This window comes from Toxorhynchites rutilus, chromosome 2, assembly GCF_029784135.1.
Source record: "Toxorhynchites rutilus septentrionalis strain SRP chromosome 2, ASM2978413v1, whole genome shotgun sequence".
Classification (NCBI taxonomy): domain Eukaryota; kingdom Metazoa; phylum Arthropoda; class Insecta; order Diptera; family Culicidae; genus Toxorhynchites; species Toxorhynchites rutilus.
In genome coordinates, this window is record NC_073745.1 from 311164595 (window position 1) to 311184484 (window position 19890).

The window sequence follows — 19890 nt, forward strand, 5'->3', positions numbered from 1 at the left end:
TATTGAACTCCCGGCCCCGTGAGGCTAACGCCATATGAGCCTTGATAAAAATATATATTTTGGAAAAAAAAAATTATAATAACGAATCCAAAATTCAAATTTTGCGCAAGTCAGCTAATTGATCAGCTAATTGGCTTTAATTTGATATGTCGATCATCTAAATCGGCTCAGTAGTTAAAAAGTTATGAATTTTGTTAAAAAGTCATTTTTTGAAAAAAGTGGAAAAATTTGATTTTTCGGACCTCCCTATAATGGAAATGGTCACCCTAACAAAAAAATGAAAAAATACGGGTTTGTGGCAAAGAACGAAATTTTCACTTTCCACGAAAATCTGAGAACCACTATATCGGTTTGGCAAGGAATGGCTGTATAATCGAGTCTGTATATAATCGAGTCCAACCTGTATCACTTTTTTTCCGAAAAAACCATCACTCCAAATTGTTGGGAAATCAGTAAGCTATTCAGGAAAAAATACATTTTGATTATACAACGTTAAAGAATCTAACTCAATAACTGAGTTTGATATTAAAAATTTTGATAACTCAAAACATGTTTCCATTTTTCCAAAATAATCCATTGATTTTCTAACAGCTTTTCCGTAGATCATATTTTAAGCAGATGTCTGGTTATTATTTTAGCACAGTAAGGTCAATGATCCTAGATATACGCTTATAAAAAATCAGTCGTAAAAAAATAATCATCTGATAATGAAAATAATGATTTTGGTACCTGCCACCACACGCACAAACTTTAAAAAAAAAATTGGAGAGTATCGGGACAGCGGCCGGTTGATTTAGCGTGGTTTTGCTCTATAAACCGTTAGCTTCATGATTTCTTACACTCTAAAAATTCGTTTTCCATCTCTGTAAACATCCACACATTCCGATTTGCAACTGGCACGAATTCTTTGTTACACATTTTTATCTCATAAATTATAACTTCTTCAATCATTGTACACTTATCAAACAAAATATGTTTATCGATCTGAACTGGATTCTTTTTTACTAATGCTACTTTGAACATCCGACCATTTAGGAATGAACTTTAATAGTGTACAAGTAATTTCAAAGTCCGGGTTTTATTTGAATAAATTAGTTTCGATTTCACAATTTAATTCGATATCACAACGCAGATCGAAGATGCTGTACGCTATCTAGTTTTCTACAGAGTAAGAGATCGTGCTGGATATTTCATCTCTTTATATAGGGCAGATTTTCTAGATTTGCTTCTGTATCCCTATCCATCAAAACAATGCGATAGAGATTAGATGCAAATTACCTACGCTAATCCTATTGTTTTAAATGGATTGGATTTTGGGTAGATACAATGCTTATAATAGATGTTTGAAATGATGCTGATGTGGCGTGTGCCGCAACAAAGAGGATCCATACATTCTATTGTATTTCTCCTAGACTAGCCTTCCATTATTCAATGTGTTCCAACGCAGTATTGAAAAAAAAATTACAGTTTTAATAAATTTAGCATACTACAGTTTCAAAAACAATCTGCACCTCGCTAGTCGAAAATACTAAATACGTTGAAATGATCAAAAATAAAAACAACCTCAGTAACATGGTTTTTTTTTTTTCAACAAAGCCGATTAATGTCATGTCTGAAAGGTCTCTAACCGTTCTCTGGTAGAAGGCAACCATGTTTGCGGCACGTGTTTTCGAACAAATCGCATAATACAACAAGATATTTTTTTTCTCTCTATACTCAAAACACGGTACAGATTGATAAAAAAAAACGGGACAATAAAAAATGGTCGAAAAAACCGTACTGTCCCGATAAAAATGGTACATTTGGCCAGTCTACGTATAAAGCTACGGTTACATTGGATCGAAGTACATAGAAACATTTGATTCTATGATAACTGATAAAAAGTGTTGTTATTCACGTCGTACTAATCGTTTTTAAATACGATCGTACGGTCGAATTTTCGCGCAAATTTGTTTCCAATGGGGCCGCTACTTAGGACAGGTGAAATGCTACTGGAGGTGAATATGTTCACGCATTGGAATTTGAAGATAATTGAATAAATTACTTTAAACGAAAATACAGCAATCCAGAAACAGCTGTATAAATGTGATGTCTCAAACAACGAGAACATAACAAATGCGTTTCTTCTAAAATGAATTGGCTTTCAAGAATTTTTAATTTAATTTTGGAATACCTGCGTTGGTTATATTAAGCGATACTTTATGCTTTATATTTTAAAGGAAGCACAGTATTCTAAAGTTCAGTATATATGGTGATGACGATACACTCGTCTTTACCGCACTCGAAGGACTTCTTCGCTAGATTATATTAGCAACCGGAAAAGCACGCACTCCAAAAACTTGTGCACAACACACAATGGATCACACGTGGAAAGGACAATGTCCAGTGTCATCGACTAATCAAAGTAAATCTATATATATATATAAATGGGTTTCTGTCTGTCTGTCTGTCTGATTCTTATGGAGGGTGACCATGAAAAAGCGCGTTTTTTTTGCTCTAACTTTTATATTTTAAGTGCTACATTAAAAGTGGTTCATACGACTTTTAGAGCTTATCAAGACTAACATTTTGTGATGCAGAACTTGTTAATATCTTAATCCTACTCAAAGTTATTGATGGTTTTTTATCCAAAAACTCATGACTTCAATTTTAATTTACTCAAACACGAAATATAACATAGTTTTCCAAAATGCCGCCAATAAACATTGTTTATGTTTGCCGCAGAAAGAATGACAAGCAATTGAAGAGAGCGTATTTTTTGGGAAGAAATATCAATAACTTTGAGTGAAGTTGAGATATTGACATGTATTGCATCGCAAAACATTTGTATTAGTAAGCTCTAAAAGTTTTTCGAAGACAGTTTGTATGTAGAATTTGAAATATAAAAGTTAGAGTTTAAAAACTTTTTTTTTCATGGTGACCCTAACGCAACCTAGAAAAAAAGCGCTATGTTGGTTATTTCAAGAGATAGAAAAAAAAAATTTGTTCTACAAAGATATCTCAAATAACTGGACCTACAACATTGTCGAACTATGTTTACCTCTATCTATAAAGATAAGAAAGTTATATTTTATTTCATCGACAATTTTGGTCACCCTATTTTTGATAACATGAAAATGAGCGCTCTATTATATGTAACAACTTTGTCGAAGACAGTTTTTGTCTAGAATTACCGCCGATCTCTAAATGCTAACTTCCACTTAAATGCATTTTTGGACCATTGTGCAGTGCGATATTTCGATAGCCATATTTTCCCTAGTAATCTGTTGAACCCACAATCCGACGGAGCGCGACCGTTTCCATTTGGTAATATCGGACCAACAAAACAGAACACTGTTTCAGTCACACCAATCAAATCGTCATCTGGCAAAATTGAATTTGCTCAGACGTCACAAGCTGATTTTCGCGGCTTATTGCAACGCTTGAGTAGCTGCGTGGTGAAATTTTTCCAAGCGCCGCCAGTTTCCAGTTTTCCCGATTAAAAAGCCAGCCTCGATCCGGTTCGGATCTCAATTGCAGTTTTGTCGTTAGCCAGATGCTAACTAACCCCGCAATCCGGTGGACCAGTCAGTGACGCGAGATGAGAGTGCTTCCTTTTGGAATATATTGCTGGCCCCCTTGTCGGAAACAAGTCCCATGCGTTCGCGCTAAGTAAGTGCTAATTACACCCAGGCGGTCGGTCCGTTGAACCATGGCTCTACTGTCGATGGCCAACAGTGGTTTGGCTTGTAGTCCCCAGCGGCAGTTGGCGAGTGTTATAACAGTTGTGGTTGCGTTTCTGTTGGGTCGTGTCGAGTGTGGTGGGTACTATCCACGCGATGTCGAGTTGATTGGACCGTTCGCAGTGGACAGTCCAAAAAGCAGCACGGATCAAACCGTGTACTACTATCCGAGTTACGTGAGAGGGAGCGATCCGGTAGAGGAGTATAACCGCCGAAGGTTACACGTGGACACAAGCAGCTACATGAAGGAAATGAAGCGTCCCGATGAGGAGAAGAATAAAACGGAGTCGGAGGAAAATCTTGAACCGAGCAAAAGAGTACGGAATGTAACGGAAGATGGTGGGAAGGTACGGAACAGTCTTGAAAATGACAAAACGAAACGAAAATTGTCGAGAAAAAATAAAAGCTCCTGGAAATCAAAAGTCAAATCCCAGCGAAATGGATTTCCGAAGGTTAAGAATCCAATCAAACGAATTGGATCTGATGAAGCAACAGAATTTGAAGATCCCATTGAAACCAGAGACCGTGACAGGAAGGGTGACCCGAGGCGATACGAAGAATCCGATCCGCATGTGTTTTCTTACGAAAGGTCCGAACCGATAGACGGGGATGCGATCAACCGAAGGCAAACACATCCTCCACCGGAGGATTCAAAATATTTCCAGTAAGTATATCAACGGAAAAATATCTAGAAAGTGCCCGATGATGAATTTTTTTCGAATCAGAGACACCTACAGTGAACAGAAGACACCGCTCGAGCTAGAATTTGGACATTTGGTTGAAACCAACGACGGATGGGAGGAACGATACGAAAGACAAGATCGTAACAAACACAGACACCAGGGAAAAGTAACTACGTTTGAAAATAATTTTAGTAATGACACTGTACAAATGAAGCACAGGGGAATGAAACAACTAAAACATGTAAAACTTTAAACGGCACATGATTGTAGCTAAAACGTTCAGCGCCATTGGTCATGTCTCAATTTGATATACATGGCGCTGAACGTGTTGAATGATACACATAATGCACTTGCACTAATTGCTTCCCCTCTTCAGGTATTTTAATTTCTTTGGTGACGGTTCGTACAATGCGGGAACCAAACGTGGAAACAATCGACACTATATCGAGCAGCACGAGCGGGGTTCCAAAGGTGTGGGGGTGTTTCAGAAACGGGTACGGTTACGGTTTCAATCAATCTCTACACAAAGCATACCTTTTTTTTTGAATGATTCGAACATCCTTCCGCTGACTACTTTTAGGTGAAATGGGCCGACAAGGACGGTGGTTTTGGTGAGCACTACTGGGATTTGAATCATGTTTCGGACGAGTGACGTAGGCGCTGTTGAAAACATGAATTATGTCATTAACCTTGTGCGTGCAGAGACAACCTAAAGGAGAGTTATAACACCGAAGTAGAGCTAATCTTGATTGATGCGATAAATGTCAAGAGTGGCTAGCACTAAAACACGGGAATGGAGGTTGTCTGCGCTAGAATCACTAGCGCTCCAGGTGTGTATCAGATCATGTTTCTCGACGCAGCGCGAGTGCAGCATTGGCGCGAGTTGCTGAAGTTCGCACCGCACCCACGAGACCTTGGGGTCCCTTTATGTTGAGCTGGGTATAATAATAAGCTCGTAGCCATGTATCAATTATTTAAAACGTTTTAATGAATGTAACATAAGGGAGATATACTTTATTTAAATGTTATGAGACGGAAATGAAAAATAATATTGAAAATAAAACACAAATTAAACTCGAAAGAGAGAATCCTTGCACTCACAATTGGTATAATTTAAGCATAGAGACTAAAAATTGTAAAAATAACATCAAATTCCTAACCCTAAAGATTTCTTAATTGTTTATTAAAGAGTTGTATTATGTTGGAACAAACATTGCTATTTACTACTTAGTACCTAAATTATAACTTTGAATAGATTGATAGAATTATTCACCACATTACTTGTTGCTAATTTATGAATATTCATTAGAAAACTGCACAATTCAAAGCAACTTCACGAGCCGTTGCCCGACCCTCCTCGATATTGAGTTTTAAATTTTGAAATAAACAGGAGACAGTTTTTTTAAAATAATTTTTGTTGAAGCTTAGTTAATTTTTTTCCGTCCAAAAATTGAGAAGATACGTTTTTCTAAACCTCCTAAATTATGTTATTAACCCTAAACCTACCAGCTTTTCATACATACCTATTTCTATCGATGGCGATGGCGGAATGACCGCAATCCAAACAAACGTTTTATTTTTTTTTTTTATCCAAAATATATATTTTTATTAAGGCTCATATGGCGTCAGCCTAACGGGGCCGGCAGTTCAATATTTCGACAATGTTTGCTTACAACTATGTTAGTAATATGTAACCGATTACTCGCGGTTGGCTCGAGGTTAGTATTACAAGTGTTCTCATAATTGGTATGTTGCAGTCTTTGATGCTCTGTACGTGTGCCCGACACGGGATACTTCCTATTGGGTTGCAGCTGACCGTTAATCAGCAACGCCCCCCTAGTCTGTATCCCATATCTAGCGTGGTGCGTCTTCTCGACTCGAGGAATCCAGGATAGAATGGTCACTAGCCGGCGCAATCATCAGCTCGTGTAGAGTTGTCATGAGCGGTACAACCTTTGGCTCTTGTTGAATGATCAGTGGACTGCACAACCTTTGGCCCGTGTATCTGTAAAGAGTGTGTGTATGTATTGCCGCGACTAAGTAAAAGTTTATCGATCGGATAGGAGGGATATGAAACGGGGACACAACGAAGGAAACATCATTAAACATTGACATCGGCGTTTCTGAGGAACAGGTATAGATGAAGCAGAAGATTAGGATCCCGGCTACCTAAGATATCCCGGACGGGGATATCCGATTGTCTGCCTTGTGTAGGGATTGTTAACCGGTTTTACCGTTACCGGTTTTACCGGTAATACCGGACCATTTTTCATTACCGAATTACCGGTAATTTTACAATCAACAACCGGTTATTTCGGTAATTTTTATTTTTTCACCATAAATAATATTTGCCTTTATGCCGCTTTAAAATTTTACTCGAGAATCTAAATAAGATCGGGAAAACACAACGGCTGCGTCAGTGTCGATACCCATACGGGAGAAGATATCGACACTTACATGTAAACATGGCTAGAGGCACAAAAGTCTTTCTCTGTCTTTCTCGTTTCCATCGTTTCCATTCGCTGTATACATGAATGAGTGCTTGACGTGACATATCACCAGCAGCATACGAATGAAAGAGATGATGAATCAACATTGTGCCTGTCTCACCGCTTTCATACCGAAAAAACATCGATTGTTGTGAATTCATTCATTTGTTTTTTTTTAACACGCACGAGATTTTGGTTAGAACGAAACAAGTTTTGTTAGATAAAATGGATTTTGAAGGAAAAGTGAAGGCAGGATTGTCGGAAACCTCAGTATGGAAGTACTTTTTACGAGGTAAACAGAACAGAGGGATTGCAAAATGTGTCAAGTGTGATAAAATCATCAAGTGTGAAGGCTCAAGCACAAGTGGATGTAAAGCTCATCTCCGATTGAAACATGGAATACTACTGGACAAACGACCTGCATCTGCCATTCCGGAACCGTCTAAAGAAGTTCCATCAACATCCGGACCCGAAGCCAAGAAGAGGAGTATCATCCGATATTTCTTCAAGTCAAGCCCTTTGGATGCTGTTCTAGCTAGATTGGCAGCTAAAGATGGAATACCGTTCAGCACTATTTGCAATTCGGAAGACATCAGGCAAGGGCTGGTAGCTCGTGGGTTTTCGGACATTCCTCGAACCAGCAATGGAATTCGCCAACGAGTCAAGACATTTTTCGAAACAGTCGTCATCGAGTATCGGAAAGAGTTTGAAAATATCAAAAAGGACGGGGGAAAATTAAGCCTAACCTTCGACGAATGGACTTCGATTAGAAATCGGCGTTACATGAACGTGAATGCTCATTCGGCCGATAAAACTTGGAACCTCGGTCTGCAACGTGTTGAAGGCTCAATGAACGCGGAACGGTGTGTTACCTTACTTTCTGAGAAAACATCCCAATATGGAATATCGACAACAAAGGACATAATGGGTGTCACGACTGATGGGGCGTCCGTCATGAAAAAAGTTGGAAGCCTCATACCAGCTGCGCATCAAGTTTGTCTCGCGCATGGCGTTCATCTAGCGGTCACAGACGTGTTGTATCAAAAATCCAATTCAACTTCGTATTCAGGTAATAATTGTAAAAAATAAATTAAATGATAAAACATAAATAAATTTTCCGTTCAATGCAGATTTTGCCGATTATAACGGGTCGGACACAGAAAATGACGACGATAATGATGATATCACCGATTTTTTCGCGATCAACAGTGAGGAAACCGATGAATGTATCATTAAGCCCGAATACTGTCTAACAATCCAAAAAGTACGAAAAACGGTGAAGCTCTTCAGAAAATCTCCGGTTAAAAACGACGAAGTTCTCCAGAAGCATGTCACCGCGGACCACGGGAAGGATATTTGTTTGCTCCTTGATTGCAAAACTAGATGGAACAGTCTTCTGGCAATGTTGCGCCGATTCTACTACCTCCGAACTTCAGTTCAAAAATCGATACTCGATCTGAAAACGAAGCACAATATAAGCTTCAGCGATCAAGAACTGACAGCGATAAAGGAATTGGTTGATGCCCTCGAACCAGTTCTGGTCGCCGTTGAACTGCTATGCCGGAAGAATTGCACTCTTTACGAAGCTGACGTCGGATTGCAATTTATGCTAGAACAGGTATCGGATCAACCATCAGAAATTTCGAAGCAGCTGCTTGAAGCCCTGATTGAAAGGATTACAGAAAGACGTTTCGTATATGCAGATTTGTTCGCATATATGAATAATCATTCTGCTCGTGGTGGTGACACAGCTAATGGTGACTTTGGCGTTCTCTATCAAACGTCACGGACTACAATGATCAAGCAGGCATTTGAGATTGTGCGTGACCTGATGAAATTTGACCAAGATGGTATTGATTCAGTAGCTGGTAAACAGCAGGAGGAAAAGCCACTGGACGATGCAGAACCTGCAGAAAATTTGAGCATCAAGGAAAAACTGGAACGACGATTGCAACAGTCAAAGGTTTTAACGTCCAGCTCCAACACAACGTCTACAAACGTATTGATGAAGACCCTCAGACAAGAGTTTTCCTACTACGACGCAGAGAACATCAGAGGCAAATACATGACGATTGTATTTGATGCTCTTCGTACTGTACGCCCAACATCAGTGGACTCTGAACGTGCCTTCTCCGCTTCTGGAAATTTCGTTAATAAGATTCGATCTAGATTAGGAGACGACACAATTAACATCCTTAGTGTCCTCAAGTATTATTTTAGCCAAAAAACTGAGTAGCAAAAACTTGCTAAATGTTTTGTTTGTTTGTTATCTAATTAGTAACAATAAAAGCCATGGAATGGATTCATTTCAAAGTATTTTGTTTACCGGTGATTTACCGGTTTTACCGGTAATGAAATTTTCATTACCGAGTAACCGGTTATTGAAATTTTGGCACGGTAATGCAATCCCTAGCCTTGTGCTCTCAGTGCTCTAGAGAGCTGAGAGCGAGCAGCATGGAACCGGATACACGACCAGACAACATGCTCGATGTCGTGGTAGCCATCGCCACAATCACAAAGACAATCAGTAAAGAACATTATATCAGATCCAACATTCCCATATTCTGCCGAAAATATCGGCGGAATAGAATCGGAGCGTAGGTGATCTGGGATTCCATAAATTTTTTGTCGCATGGACAGATCAAAAATGACAGAGGAATTGCAGAAGTATGGGAAGCAAACTTGGTTGGAGATGCCTGGTGAAGGGTGCACGTCGTGAGTAAGGTATTCATGGTATAAAGACATAAAACTTGATTGAGGAGTCAGTTGGAGTAGATTTTCGAAGTTATCAATCACCAATGGATTCATGATCTTGCAACGGATGAGAAATCTGTAGGATAATTCTGTGAACCGAAGAGTAAGCGGGGGTACTCCTGCCAAAACTTCGAGACTCATCGTATGTGTCGAATGCAAACACCCCATGGCTATACGCAAGCAACGATATTGTATTCTCTCCAGCTTGAGAATATGAATCCTGGCAGCTGATCGGAAGCAAAAACTGCCATATTCTAACACTGACAATATCGTTGTTTTGTACAACTGAATGAGGTCTCCTGGATGGGCACCCCACCATGTTCCGGTAATTGTTTGGAGAAAATTGATTCTTTGCTGGCATTTCTGTTTCAAATACGCAATGTGTCTCCCCCAGGTACACTTAGAATCAAAATATACACCCAGGTATTTGAAAAACATAGAGTGTTGGATCGTTTTGCCGGATAGGTGAAGCTGGAATTGGGCGGATTCGTGCTTCCTAGAAAAAACGACCATTTCAGTTTTCTCCGTAGAGAATTCGATACCCAGCTTGAGGGCCCACGTGAACAGATTGTTCAGGGTATCTTGCAACGACTTTTGCAGAACGACGGGATTAGTACCCGTGATGGAGATAACTCCATCGTCTGCAAGTTGTCTCAGCGTGCAGTCTCTAGTTAGACAATCATCCATATCATTGACGTAAAAACTGTACAAGAGGGGGCTTAGGCAGGAGCCTTGCGGTAGACCCATAAAACTGTAACGAGAAGATTTCGAGCTGCCATGAGAAAAAATCATGTGCTTTGCTGACAGTAAATTGTACAGGAAATTATTGAGAATTGGTGAAAGTCCACGATTATGAAGCTTCTCTGAGAGAATTTCCATGGAAACTGAATCAAATGCCTCTTTGATATCAAGAAAAATAGAAGCCATTTGTTGTTTGCGAGCAAATGCGATTTGAATTTCAGAAGGTAGCAGCGCGAGACAATCATTTGTCCCTTTACCTCGGCGGAAGCCAAACTGCGTATTTGACAGCAAATTGTTCGTTTCGACCCACTTGTCCAAACGAAGAAGAATCATTTTCTCTAACAATTTACGAATACAGGATAACATTGCAATCGGCCTATACGAGTTGTGATCGCTAGCCGGCTTGTTGGGTTTCCGTATGGCTATCACTCTCACTTGTCTCCAGTCATGCGGGACAATATTCAGCTCTAGAAACTTGTTGAACAAGTTCAGCAAACGCTGTTTTGCCGAGTCGGGAAGATTCTTCAACAAGTTGAATTTAATCTTGTCCGACCCCGGAGCTGAATTGTTACATGAGAGAAGGGCAATTGAGAATTCCACCATCGAAAAATTCTCATGATCGCTTTGAAGTGGAATGTCGCGTACGACGTTTTGTGCAGGAACGGTGTCGGGGCAAACCTTCCTTGCAAAGTTAAAAATCCAACGGTCAGAGTATTCCCCACTTTCGTTTGTATGGTTCCAGCCACGCATTTTCCTAGCCGTATTCCAAAGAGTGCTCATAGCGGTCACCCTTGACAAACCATTGACGAACTTCCGCCAATATCCACACTTTTTTGCTTTAATCAAACCTTTTAGTTTGGCTTTTAGAGCTTGGTACTTTCGAAACCATTCCACTAATCCAGTTTTCCTGAATTTTTTGAAAGCGGATGATTTTTTAAGGTAGACCTTTGAACATTCCTTGTCCCACCAAAGTGATGGAGGACGACGTCGGAAAGTGGTAGCCGGTACACGTTTCTATTGAGCTTGAAGTGCGCTTTCGTAAATCAAACTCGACATAAAGTTATACTCTTCGAGTGGAGTGGTTTTATTGTTGAATATAAATAATACGGAAATTGCTATAGATAATGCTAGACAAAATAATTATCAATTATTCATTTTTTATTCATTATCACAATGTTTACAGATGAAAAGTCTCTGCCTTGAACATTCTCCACAAACATATTGAACTTCGAACGTATAATATTATTTCATAAAAGACTAGCAAAATGGCTTTAATTTGATATGTCGATCATCTGAATCCGTTCAGTATTAAAATCTGAGAACCAGTATATCGGTTTGGCGTGTAATGGCTTTATACTCTTCATTTTTTGCTCTTGAAAATTTCGGTATTCAGTTTTTCTGCCAACAGAAATGAAAATTCTTGCCGTGATGTTCTTGCTCCACTAGTTTATGACCCTATAAAACCCAAGCATTTATAGCAATTAAACCCATAATGTTAGAAGGCCTGTCTACAGGAATTTGATTTTGAGTTAAACTTGTTAGTCATTTGGTTTACTCTATTTGTCCATCCGTCGTAAACATTTACCCGTTTATTTCTATTTTTACAAATTCATGCTTCCAATTACAATTATCTGATTTGTGAAACGGCATTGAAAAACGTGTCATTGTGTTGATACAAATTGTGTCGCTTATATTGAGAAGATCTGCATCTTGCTTTTGTCGAAAATAGCTGTTCACAAATAACAACATTTACAACTGGTTTCTAGAAGTTTTTGGCTATTTTGTATGCCACACCTTCGATATGAGAGCAACATTCTTCTTCTTCTTCTTCTTCTTCTTCTTCTTCTTTTTGTTATTCTTCTTTTTGAATGGCACTAACGTTCCTAGAGAAACTTCGCCGTCTCAATCTGGTATTACTTGCATCACTTTTTATTAGTACTTAGTTGAGATTTCTATGCCAAATAGTACGCATTGAATGCATTCTGAGTGACAAACTCTAGAATACGCGTCACCACAGTGCATGTCGTAGGAAATTTCTTTGACGATTTCCCCGACCAGAACGGGAATCGAACCCAAACCCCCGGCATGTTAGGTTTGACGTTAATCTCCCGGCCACGGGAGCACATGAGAGCAACATTATCAGTCCACAAATGCTGAGTTCGCTCATCTCTTCTATCAAAACGAATAGATCGCAGAATTTCCGAGAAACGATCTCTATTCTTACTTCCTCAGAAGACCCAGGACCCTACTTCTAATTCAGTGGATATGGAATGGTTAAATTTGTTGTTCTATATCTACCAGGTGCATAAAAAATTGCATCTAAATCTCGCAGAAGTGCAATTTTAAATAAAATGGAACTAATAATGCAGATTTAAAAAAAAATGTATTTTTGATTGCAACGAAAGTTTGTATTCCGTTTGGTTTGGAGGAAATATGAGTTAGCCATAGCATTTGGGAATTTTTCGACTCAAGTGTAAGTTTTGAAAAGGCCGTATCGATTTTAGTGAGAGAAATCTTTGATATCTTATATCTCAAAAACTATGAGTCCTGCCGAAATAGTGTCTTAGAAAAGTTATAGAGTATTGATGTCCAAACGTGAAAAAATATACTTGAGAAAAAAAATTATTCACAAGAAAAACTTTGATTTACAATGTCTATATATATATATATATATATATATATATATATATATATATATATATATATATATATATATATATATATATATATATATATATATATATATATATATATATATATATATATATATATATATATATATATAATGGATTTCTGTCTGTCTGTCTGATTCTAAAGGACTCGGAAACTACTGATCCGATCAACATGTAAATTATTATGTAGGGGTTTTTGAGGCCGGGGAAGGTTTTCGTGATAGTTTGAGACCCCTCCCCCCTCTCTAAGGGGGGGGCTGCCACACAAATTAAACACAAATTTCTACATTACTCGGGAATTAATCAAGGAAATGAAACGAAATTTGGCATATTGAGGTTTTAGGGTGCAATAACTGTTTTTATGCTGGTTAGATACTCCTCTCCCTCTCTAAGGGGGGGCTGCCATACAAATGAAATACAAATTTCTGCATTACACGAGTATTAATCAAGCAATTGAAAACAAATTTGGCATGTGGAGGTTTTAGGGTGCAAAAAATGTTTTTTGGTGGTTGGAAACGGCCATACAAATGAAAGACAAATTTCTGCATAATTTGAAAACTAATCAAGCAAATGGAGCCAAATTTGTCGTGCGAATTTTTTAGGGGACACGAAATATTTCCATGGTGAATAGACACTCCTCCCCTCTCTCTGAGGGCGGGACTGCCATACAAATGAAGCATACATTTCTGAATAATTCAAGAACTAATCAAGCAAATTGAACCAAATTTAGCATGTGGAGGTTTTAGGGGGCAAGAAACATTTCTAAATTGGTTCAACACTCCTCCCACCTTTCTGAGGGGAAAAAATGTCCGATTTAAGGCTGTCTTTATTCTATGATATTTTCCGTTTAAACCATTTATTCCATGTAATGGAGAAACATGTTATTTGCAAGTGGTTGAAAAATCTTGAACGAGAATTGTGTCTGAAAATAATCTGATATTATAATGATGAGTTTTGTTAGAAATACTAGGAATTTTATAGCAAAAGGTTAACTCAACGAGGTCGATTAGAAGATCAATCAATGAACAGTTCTGCGTTTGGACCCATGAACTTGCTCATAGTAAGAAAACGTGAATATTTGAAGGTATTGATAACAAAACACAAATTTTGGCCGGGACGAAGTTTGCCGGGTCAGCTAGTCTAAAATATAATTTTTTTTTGTTTTTTCATTTAAAATAGAATTCATGAAGAAAATATTTAACAAGGGTTCAAGATGGTAAATTTTTTTAACGAACTTTGTAGAACATCTATTTTTTATGAATTTTCGGAACTTCGAATTTTTGTATGTCAACAATCATTTTTAGTCACAAATTATAAATTCTGATGTGATTTAAAAAAAAAGCTTTATCATTATCAATCTCCTTCTAAATGCAGCCATTCTGGAGATATTTGAAAAAATATTTCTTTGTCCTTTTATAGTAAATCGGCTCTTTAAATATGTTTGTCGTGTTAAACCGCCATATACATGAAATGTTATGAATTCTCTTATAATTTTCAACAAATACATCATTATGGTAAAAATATTCGTTAAGAAGTTACTCTGAAAGCATTTAAAGCTTAAGCTTTTCTATTTTTAATCACATCAAAATTCATAATTTGTGGCTAAAAATGATTGTTAACATACAAAAATTCGAAGTTTCGAAAATTTATAAAAAATCGATGCTCCACAAAGATCGTCAAAAATAGTTTTACCATCTAATATCCATTTTTTAAATTTTCTATATGACTTCAATTTCATATGAATAAAAAAATTAAAAATAAAGAAAATATATATTTTCAATATTGCAAGTTAATCTTATTTTTGTAAATAATAATAAGCACTTTTTTTCAGTGTATATTGTTATTCACGTTTGGACATCTATACTCCATAACTCTGCCTAAGGCACTATTTCGGTGGGACTCATAGTTTTTTGAGATATAAATTATCGAAGATTTCTCTTACTAAAATCGATTCGCCGATATTCATTTGGAATTGCTCAGAAGCATTTAATTATCTAAATCCGTAGAAGTTATTTATTTATTTATTTATTTTTTATACAGCCATTCTATGCCAAAACTTGTGGTCGTTCTCAGATTTTCGTAAAGGTTCCTCATAGCAAAGTATTAGACACGTATTTTTAAACAAAAATTTAACCAGATGATCGACATAACTAATTGAAGTCATTAAGCCTTTCATGAAAAAAGATTATACTTGAATCGAATCGGATTGAAATGACCGATCGGTGAGTTGAACCATGCGATCGATGCTCTATATCCTAGATAAAACAAACTGAACCTAAGCATACAGGGTGTACATGCGACTACATGTACATGCGACTTTCAAGAAAAAACAAGCATCAAAGAAAGATAGAGATTGAAAAAATAAGTAGCTTTATAATATAGAAAAAGTTGTGCCTTAAGTGAAAAAAATTCTAGAAAGCATAATTTACTACTTTTGATTGTATAGTGTTAATGTAGTCCGACGATGTTATTTTATTTATTTATTTATTTATTTATTTTTTTTTTATTAAATCGTTTATTTTTACAGGCTCAGTTACATAAGTTTAAAGGAGCCAAACTCCTATCTGTATAGTTACAAGTATAAATAAACATTTTTTTTAATTCTAATGTTAATGAGGTAGAGAACCGATTACTCGCGGCTTGCTCGAGTTTAGAAGGGTGACATTTTGTTTCAGGAAAAGGATGCGATATAAGGATATGTTGACAATGTTCACACTCACATTCGCACTCACATTCATCATACTCAATTCTTAAGCCTATCTTATATCTAACATGTATTTACATTTCACCTTATTCTATTGTTAGTAAGAAGGGATTTGATTTCTCGCGAAGGAAAAGGAAAAGGAGAATATAAGGATATAAGGACAATCACACACGAAGATCGATAGCTTTTAGGAAGACATATATTTGGGACATGTAATCAAGGTCTAACCGAGCCAACACATCTCTCACCGGCACATTGGGCTGCCTTCCTCTAGCCCGAAGAGAGTTTTCTAAATTCGATCTGGCAACAAGATTTTCCTCGCACGACCAAACAACGTGTTCGATGTCGTGGTAACCTTGGCCACAAGCACAGATATTGCCATCGGCAAGATTAAAACGAAAGAGTAGCGCGTCTAACGAACAGTGATTGGACATGAGTCGAGAGAAGGTGCGAATAAAGTCCCGACTTAAGTCCAGACTTTTGAACCATGGTTTGAGGCTAACCTTAGGGATAATCGAGTGAAGCCACCGACCCAATTCATCTTCGTTCCACTTACGTTGCCAGTTAGCGATGGTATTTTTACGGACTGAAGAATAAAATTCATTGAAAGCGATTTGACGCTGATAAATATCGCCTTCAATTGCACCTACCTTTGCCAATGAGTCAGCCCTCTCGTTACCCGGAATTGAGCAATGTGAAGGGACCCAGACAAAGGTAATGACATAACAGCGTCTGGTTAAAGCACTCAAATTTTCTCGTATTCTCTCAAGGAAGTACGGCGAGTGCTTTTCCGGCCTCACTGAACGGATAGTATTGCTGCCAATTCAGCAATATACACAGAGCAAGGATTCTGAAGACTGTGGGAGGTGCTAAAAATTTCGTTGAACACTCCAAATCCTGTGGACTCATTCATAGAGGACCCATCAGTAAAGTACATATTATCACAATTGACACGCCCATACTTTGCATTGAAGATCGTAGGAACGATCCCCGATCGATGATAATCTGGAATTCCATGGATTTTCTCCTTCATGAACAGATCAAAATGTACAGAGGAATTGATGTAGTCAGGAAAACAAACACGGTTGGGAGTATACGAAGAAGGATCAACCTGCATGGAGATGAATTCATGATATGAACTCATGAATCCGGAGTGAAAATTTAGCTCGATAAGCTGCTCAAAATTTCCGATCACCAATGGGTTCATAACCTTACACCGGATGAGGAACCGAAGCGATAATAAATTGAAGCGATCTTTTAGTGGGAGTAGGCCTGCCAAAACCTCGAGACTCATGGTATGCGTTGAGGGCATACATCCCAACGCAATACGGAGACAAAGATACTGAATTCGCTCGAGTTTAATGAGATGTGTTTTGGCAGCTGATTGAAAACAGAAACTGCCATACTCCATCACTGAGAGAATAGTTGTTCGATACAACATTATAAGATCTTCGGGATGGGCTCCCCACCAGGTGCCGGTAATTGTACGGAGAAAGTTTATTCTTTGTTGGCATTTTTTACTCAGATACCTAATATGGGCCCCCCAAGTACATTTGGAGTCGAACCAGACCCCAAGATACTTGAATGACATAGCATGAGTGATCGGTTTACCCAAAAGTTGAAGCTTTGGTTTTGCTGGTCCATGCTTCCTAGAAAAAACCATCATCTCTGTTTTCTCCGTGGAGAATTCGATCCCTAGCCCAATGGCCCAGGTTGAAAAATTGTTCAAAGTATCTTGTAAGGGTCCTTGCAGGTCGGATTCGTTTGATCCTACGACAGACACCACTCCGTCATCTGCAAGTTGTCTTAGGCTGCAATTTTGTGTAAGACAATTGTCGATGTCGCTTACATAGAAGTTGTACAAAAGGGGGCTTAAACATTAGCCCTGGGGGAGGGATTTATTTATTGTCGTCAATCAAAATTGTAGACCGATCCATTCTTAATACTACTTAAAACTAAAAAAAAAACTAAAGAGAGCTGGCTGGATAATTAATCTGTTTAGTTTAGAAGAGGATTTTAACAAGTTACATAATCAAAAAAAAATTGTTTTTTCGTTTATTTATTTCGTCAAACCAGCGTAGACTAAATATGCTGCCCAAATATTACAGTGAAATTTAACTATATTTTATTCTATTCAGATAGTCTTTAAGCATTGACCTTGACATGGTTACATCAATTATTTCACTGTGTTCGTTACAGAGGCTCATCATACGATTAATAGGACTATATTTGGCATAATTCGTTCTTCGGTAATCTATGTAGAAAATGTTAGGGTTTCTCAGGTGTCTAATCGGTGCGTAACAATTTAGGTTTCCTAATATTTCTTCTGAGTCCACTCGTTGTGATATGATATCAATAATAAATAGAATCATGGCAGAGTTCCGACGTTCTTTTAGGCTTTTAATATTGATTAGCATACAGCGTGCTTCATATGGAGGGAGATGATATGAAGACCAGCCTAGTTTACGAAGTGCAAATAATAAAAATTGTTTTTGTACAGATTCAATTCTGTCTTCATGTGAAGTTATATAGGGGGACCATACAATACTACAGTATTCGAGAATTGTTCTGACATATGTAATATACAATCAGCCCTATTCTGTATTCCGACGGATTTTCATTTCGTTCGAAATCGTTATTTCGATCGAGTTATAATTTCGCATTCCCTATTTCGAACGTTTTGCCCATTCAATAAAGGGTGTGTCACATCAAATTGCATCACGGAAAAAACGCTGTAGAAATTTAATTTTTAAGAATTATATCTTCAGCTTTCGCTTATAATCAGATAAGAGTGTATAGATCACGTTGACCATGCTTCACTGTCAATTTTTCGTAAATTTGGAAAAATGTCGTCGAACGAAAAAGAGCGTCGTGAATTAATCCTGTGCACTCATTTCGAGAATCCGGAGTTGTCACATCGGGACATTGGTAAGATGCTGGGAATCGTCCAATCCACGGTCAGCAGAGTACTAAAACGATACTTCGAGAACCTAACCATCGACCGGAAGGTTAAGAACGGCAAAAATGGATGCTCCGTCAGTGAAAAAGATCACAAGCGCGTAGTTAAGCAGTTTAGACGTGATCCGAGAAGTTCGGTCCGGGATGTCGCCAATAAGCTGAATTTGTCAAGTTCAGCTGTACACCGAAATGCTGACGAAGCCGCATTTCCTGGTAATGGACGACGAAACCTACGTCAAAGCGGACTTTCGTCAGCTCCCGGGCCTGTTGTTCTTCTCCGCAGAGGACAAATTCAGCGTTCCGGAGGAGATTCGCAAGCAGAAACTATCCAAGTTTGCCAAAAAGTACATGATGTGGCAAGCAATCTGCTCTTGCGGAAAGCGAAGCGCCCCCTTCGTGATGACCGGCACGGTAAACGGGCAGGTTTACCTTAAGGAGAGCCTACAGAAGCGCTTACTACCACTATTGAAGCAGCACGAGGGCCCGACCGTCTTCTGGCCGGATCTCGCTTCGTGCCACTATTCAAAGGACGTGTTGGAGTGGTACGAAGCCAACGGGGTCACCTTCGTGCCAAAGGAAATGAACCCGCCCAACGCGCCGGAGCTTCGCCCAATAGAGAAATATTGGGCGATTATGAAGCAGGTCCTCCGGAAGAACCCAAAAGTTGTCAAATCGGAGGCGGACTTCAAGAGAAAATGGATTTCTGTTCAAAAAAAAACTACAACCTGACGTTGTACAGAACCTTATGGACGGGGTAAAGAGGAAGGTGCGAGCATACGGGCTTGGGCTCGAAGTATGAATAAAAAGAAAATGCCAAAAGTTGTTTAATAGTTTTTATTTTACTGTCTAAAATTTTCAAAAGGATCGGTCTACTGGGCGAATTTCTACAGCGTTTTTTCCGTGATGCAATTTGATGTGACACACCCTTTATTCAAAGAAAAACAGATCGAACGAAATGCAAAAAGCAACTCGAACGAAACACAGGATGGAATTTTATCAAGTCGTTCGAAATATTTCGAATCGATCGAAATACAGAATAGGGCTGAATGTCTTTATTGTGTACGGATTGTGGAAATGGTAACTAAAGTGTTTGATGAAGCTCACCATATTATTTGCTCTATGGATGATTGTATTATAATGATTAACGTAGGTTAGTTTTGAATCTAA

The 19890-nt window shown here is 38.3% G+C and overlaps 1 protein-coding gene across 1 annotated transcript; it reads left to right on the forward strand.

Moving 5' to 3' along the window:
- Positions 1 to 3531: 3531 nt before the first annotated feature.
- Positions 3532 to 5436, forward strand: LOC129771058 (telomerase-binding protein EST1A-like). The gene is made up of 3 exons (XM_055774344.1): positions 3532 to 4386; positions 4782 to 4899; positions 4986 to 5436. The coding sequence occupies exons 1-3, from the start codon at positions 3692 to 3694 to the stop codon at positions 5055 to 5057; spliced, it is 885 nt and encodes a 294-aa protein (XP_055630319.1). The 5' UTR covers positions 3532 to 3691; the 3' UTR covers positions 5058 to 5436.
- Positions 5437 to 19890: the final 14454 nt, after the last annotated feature.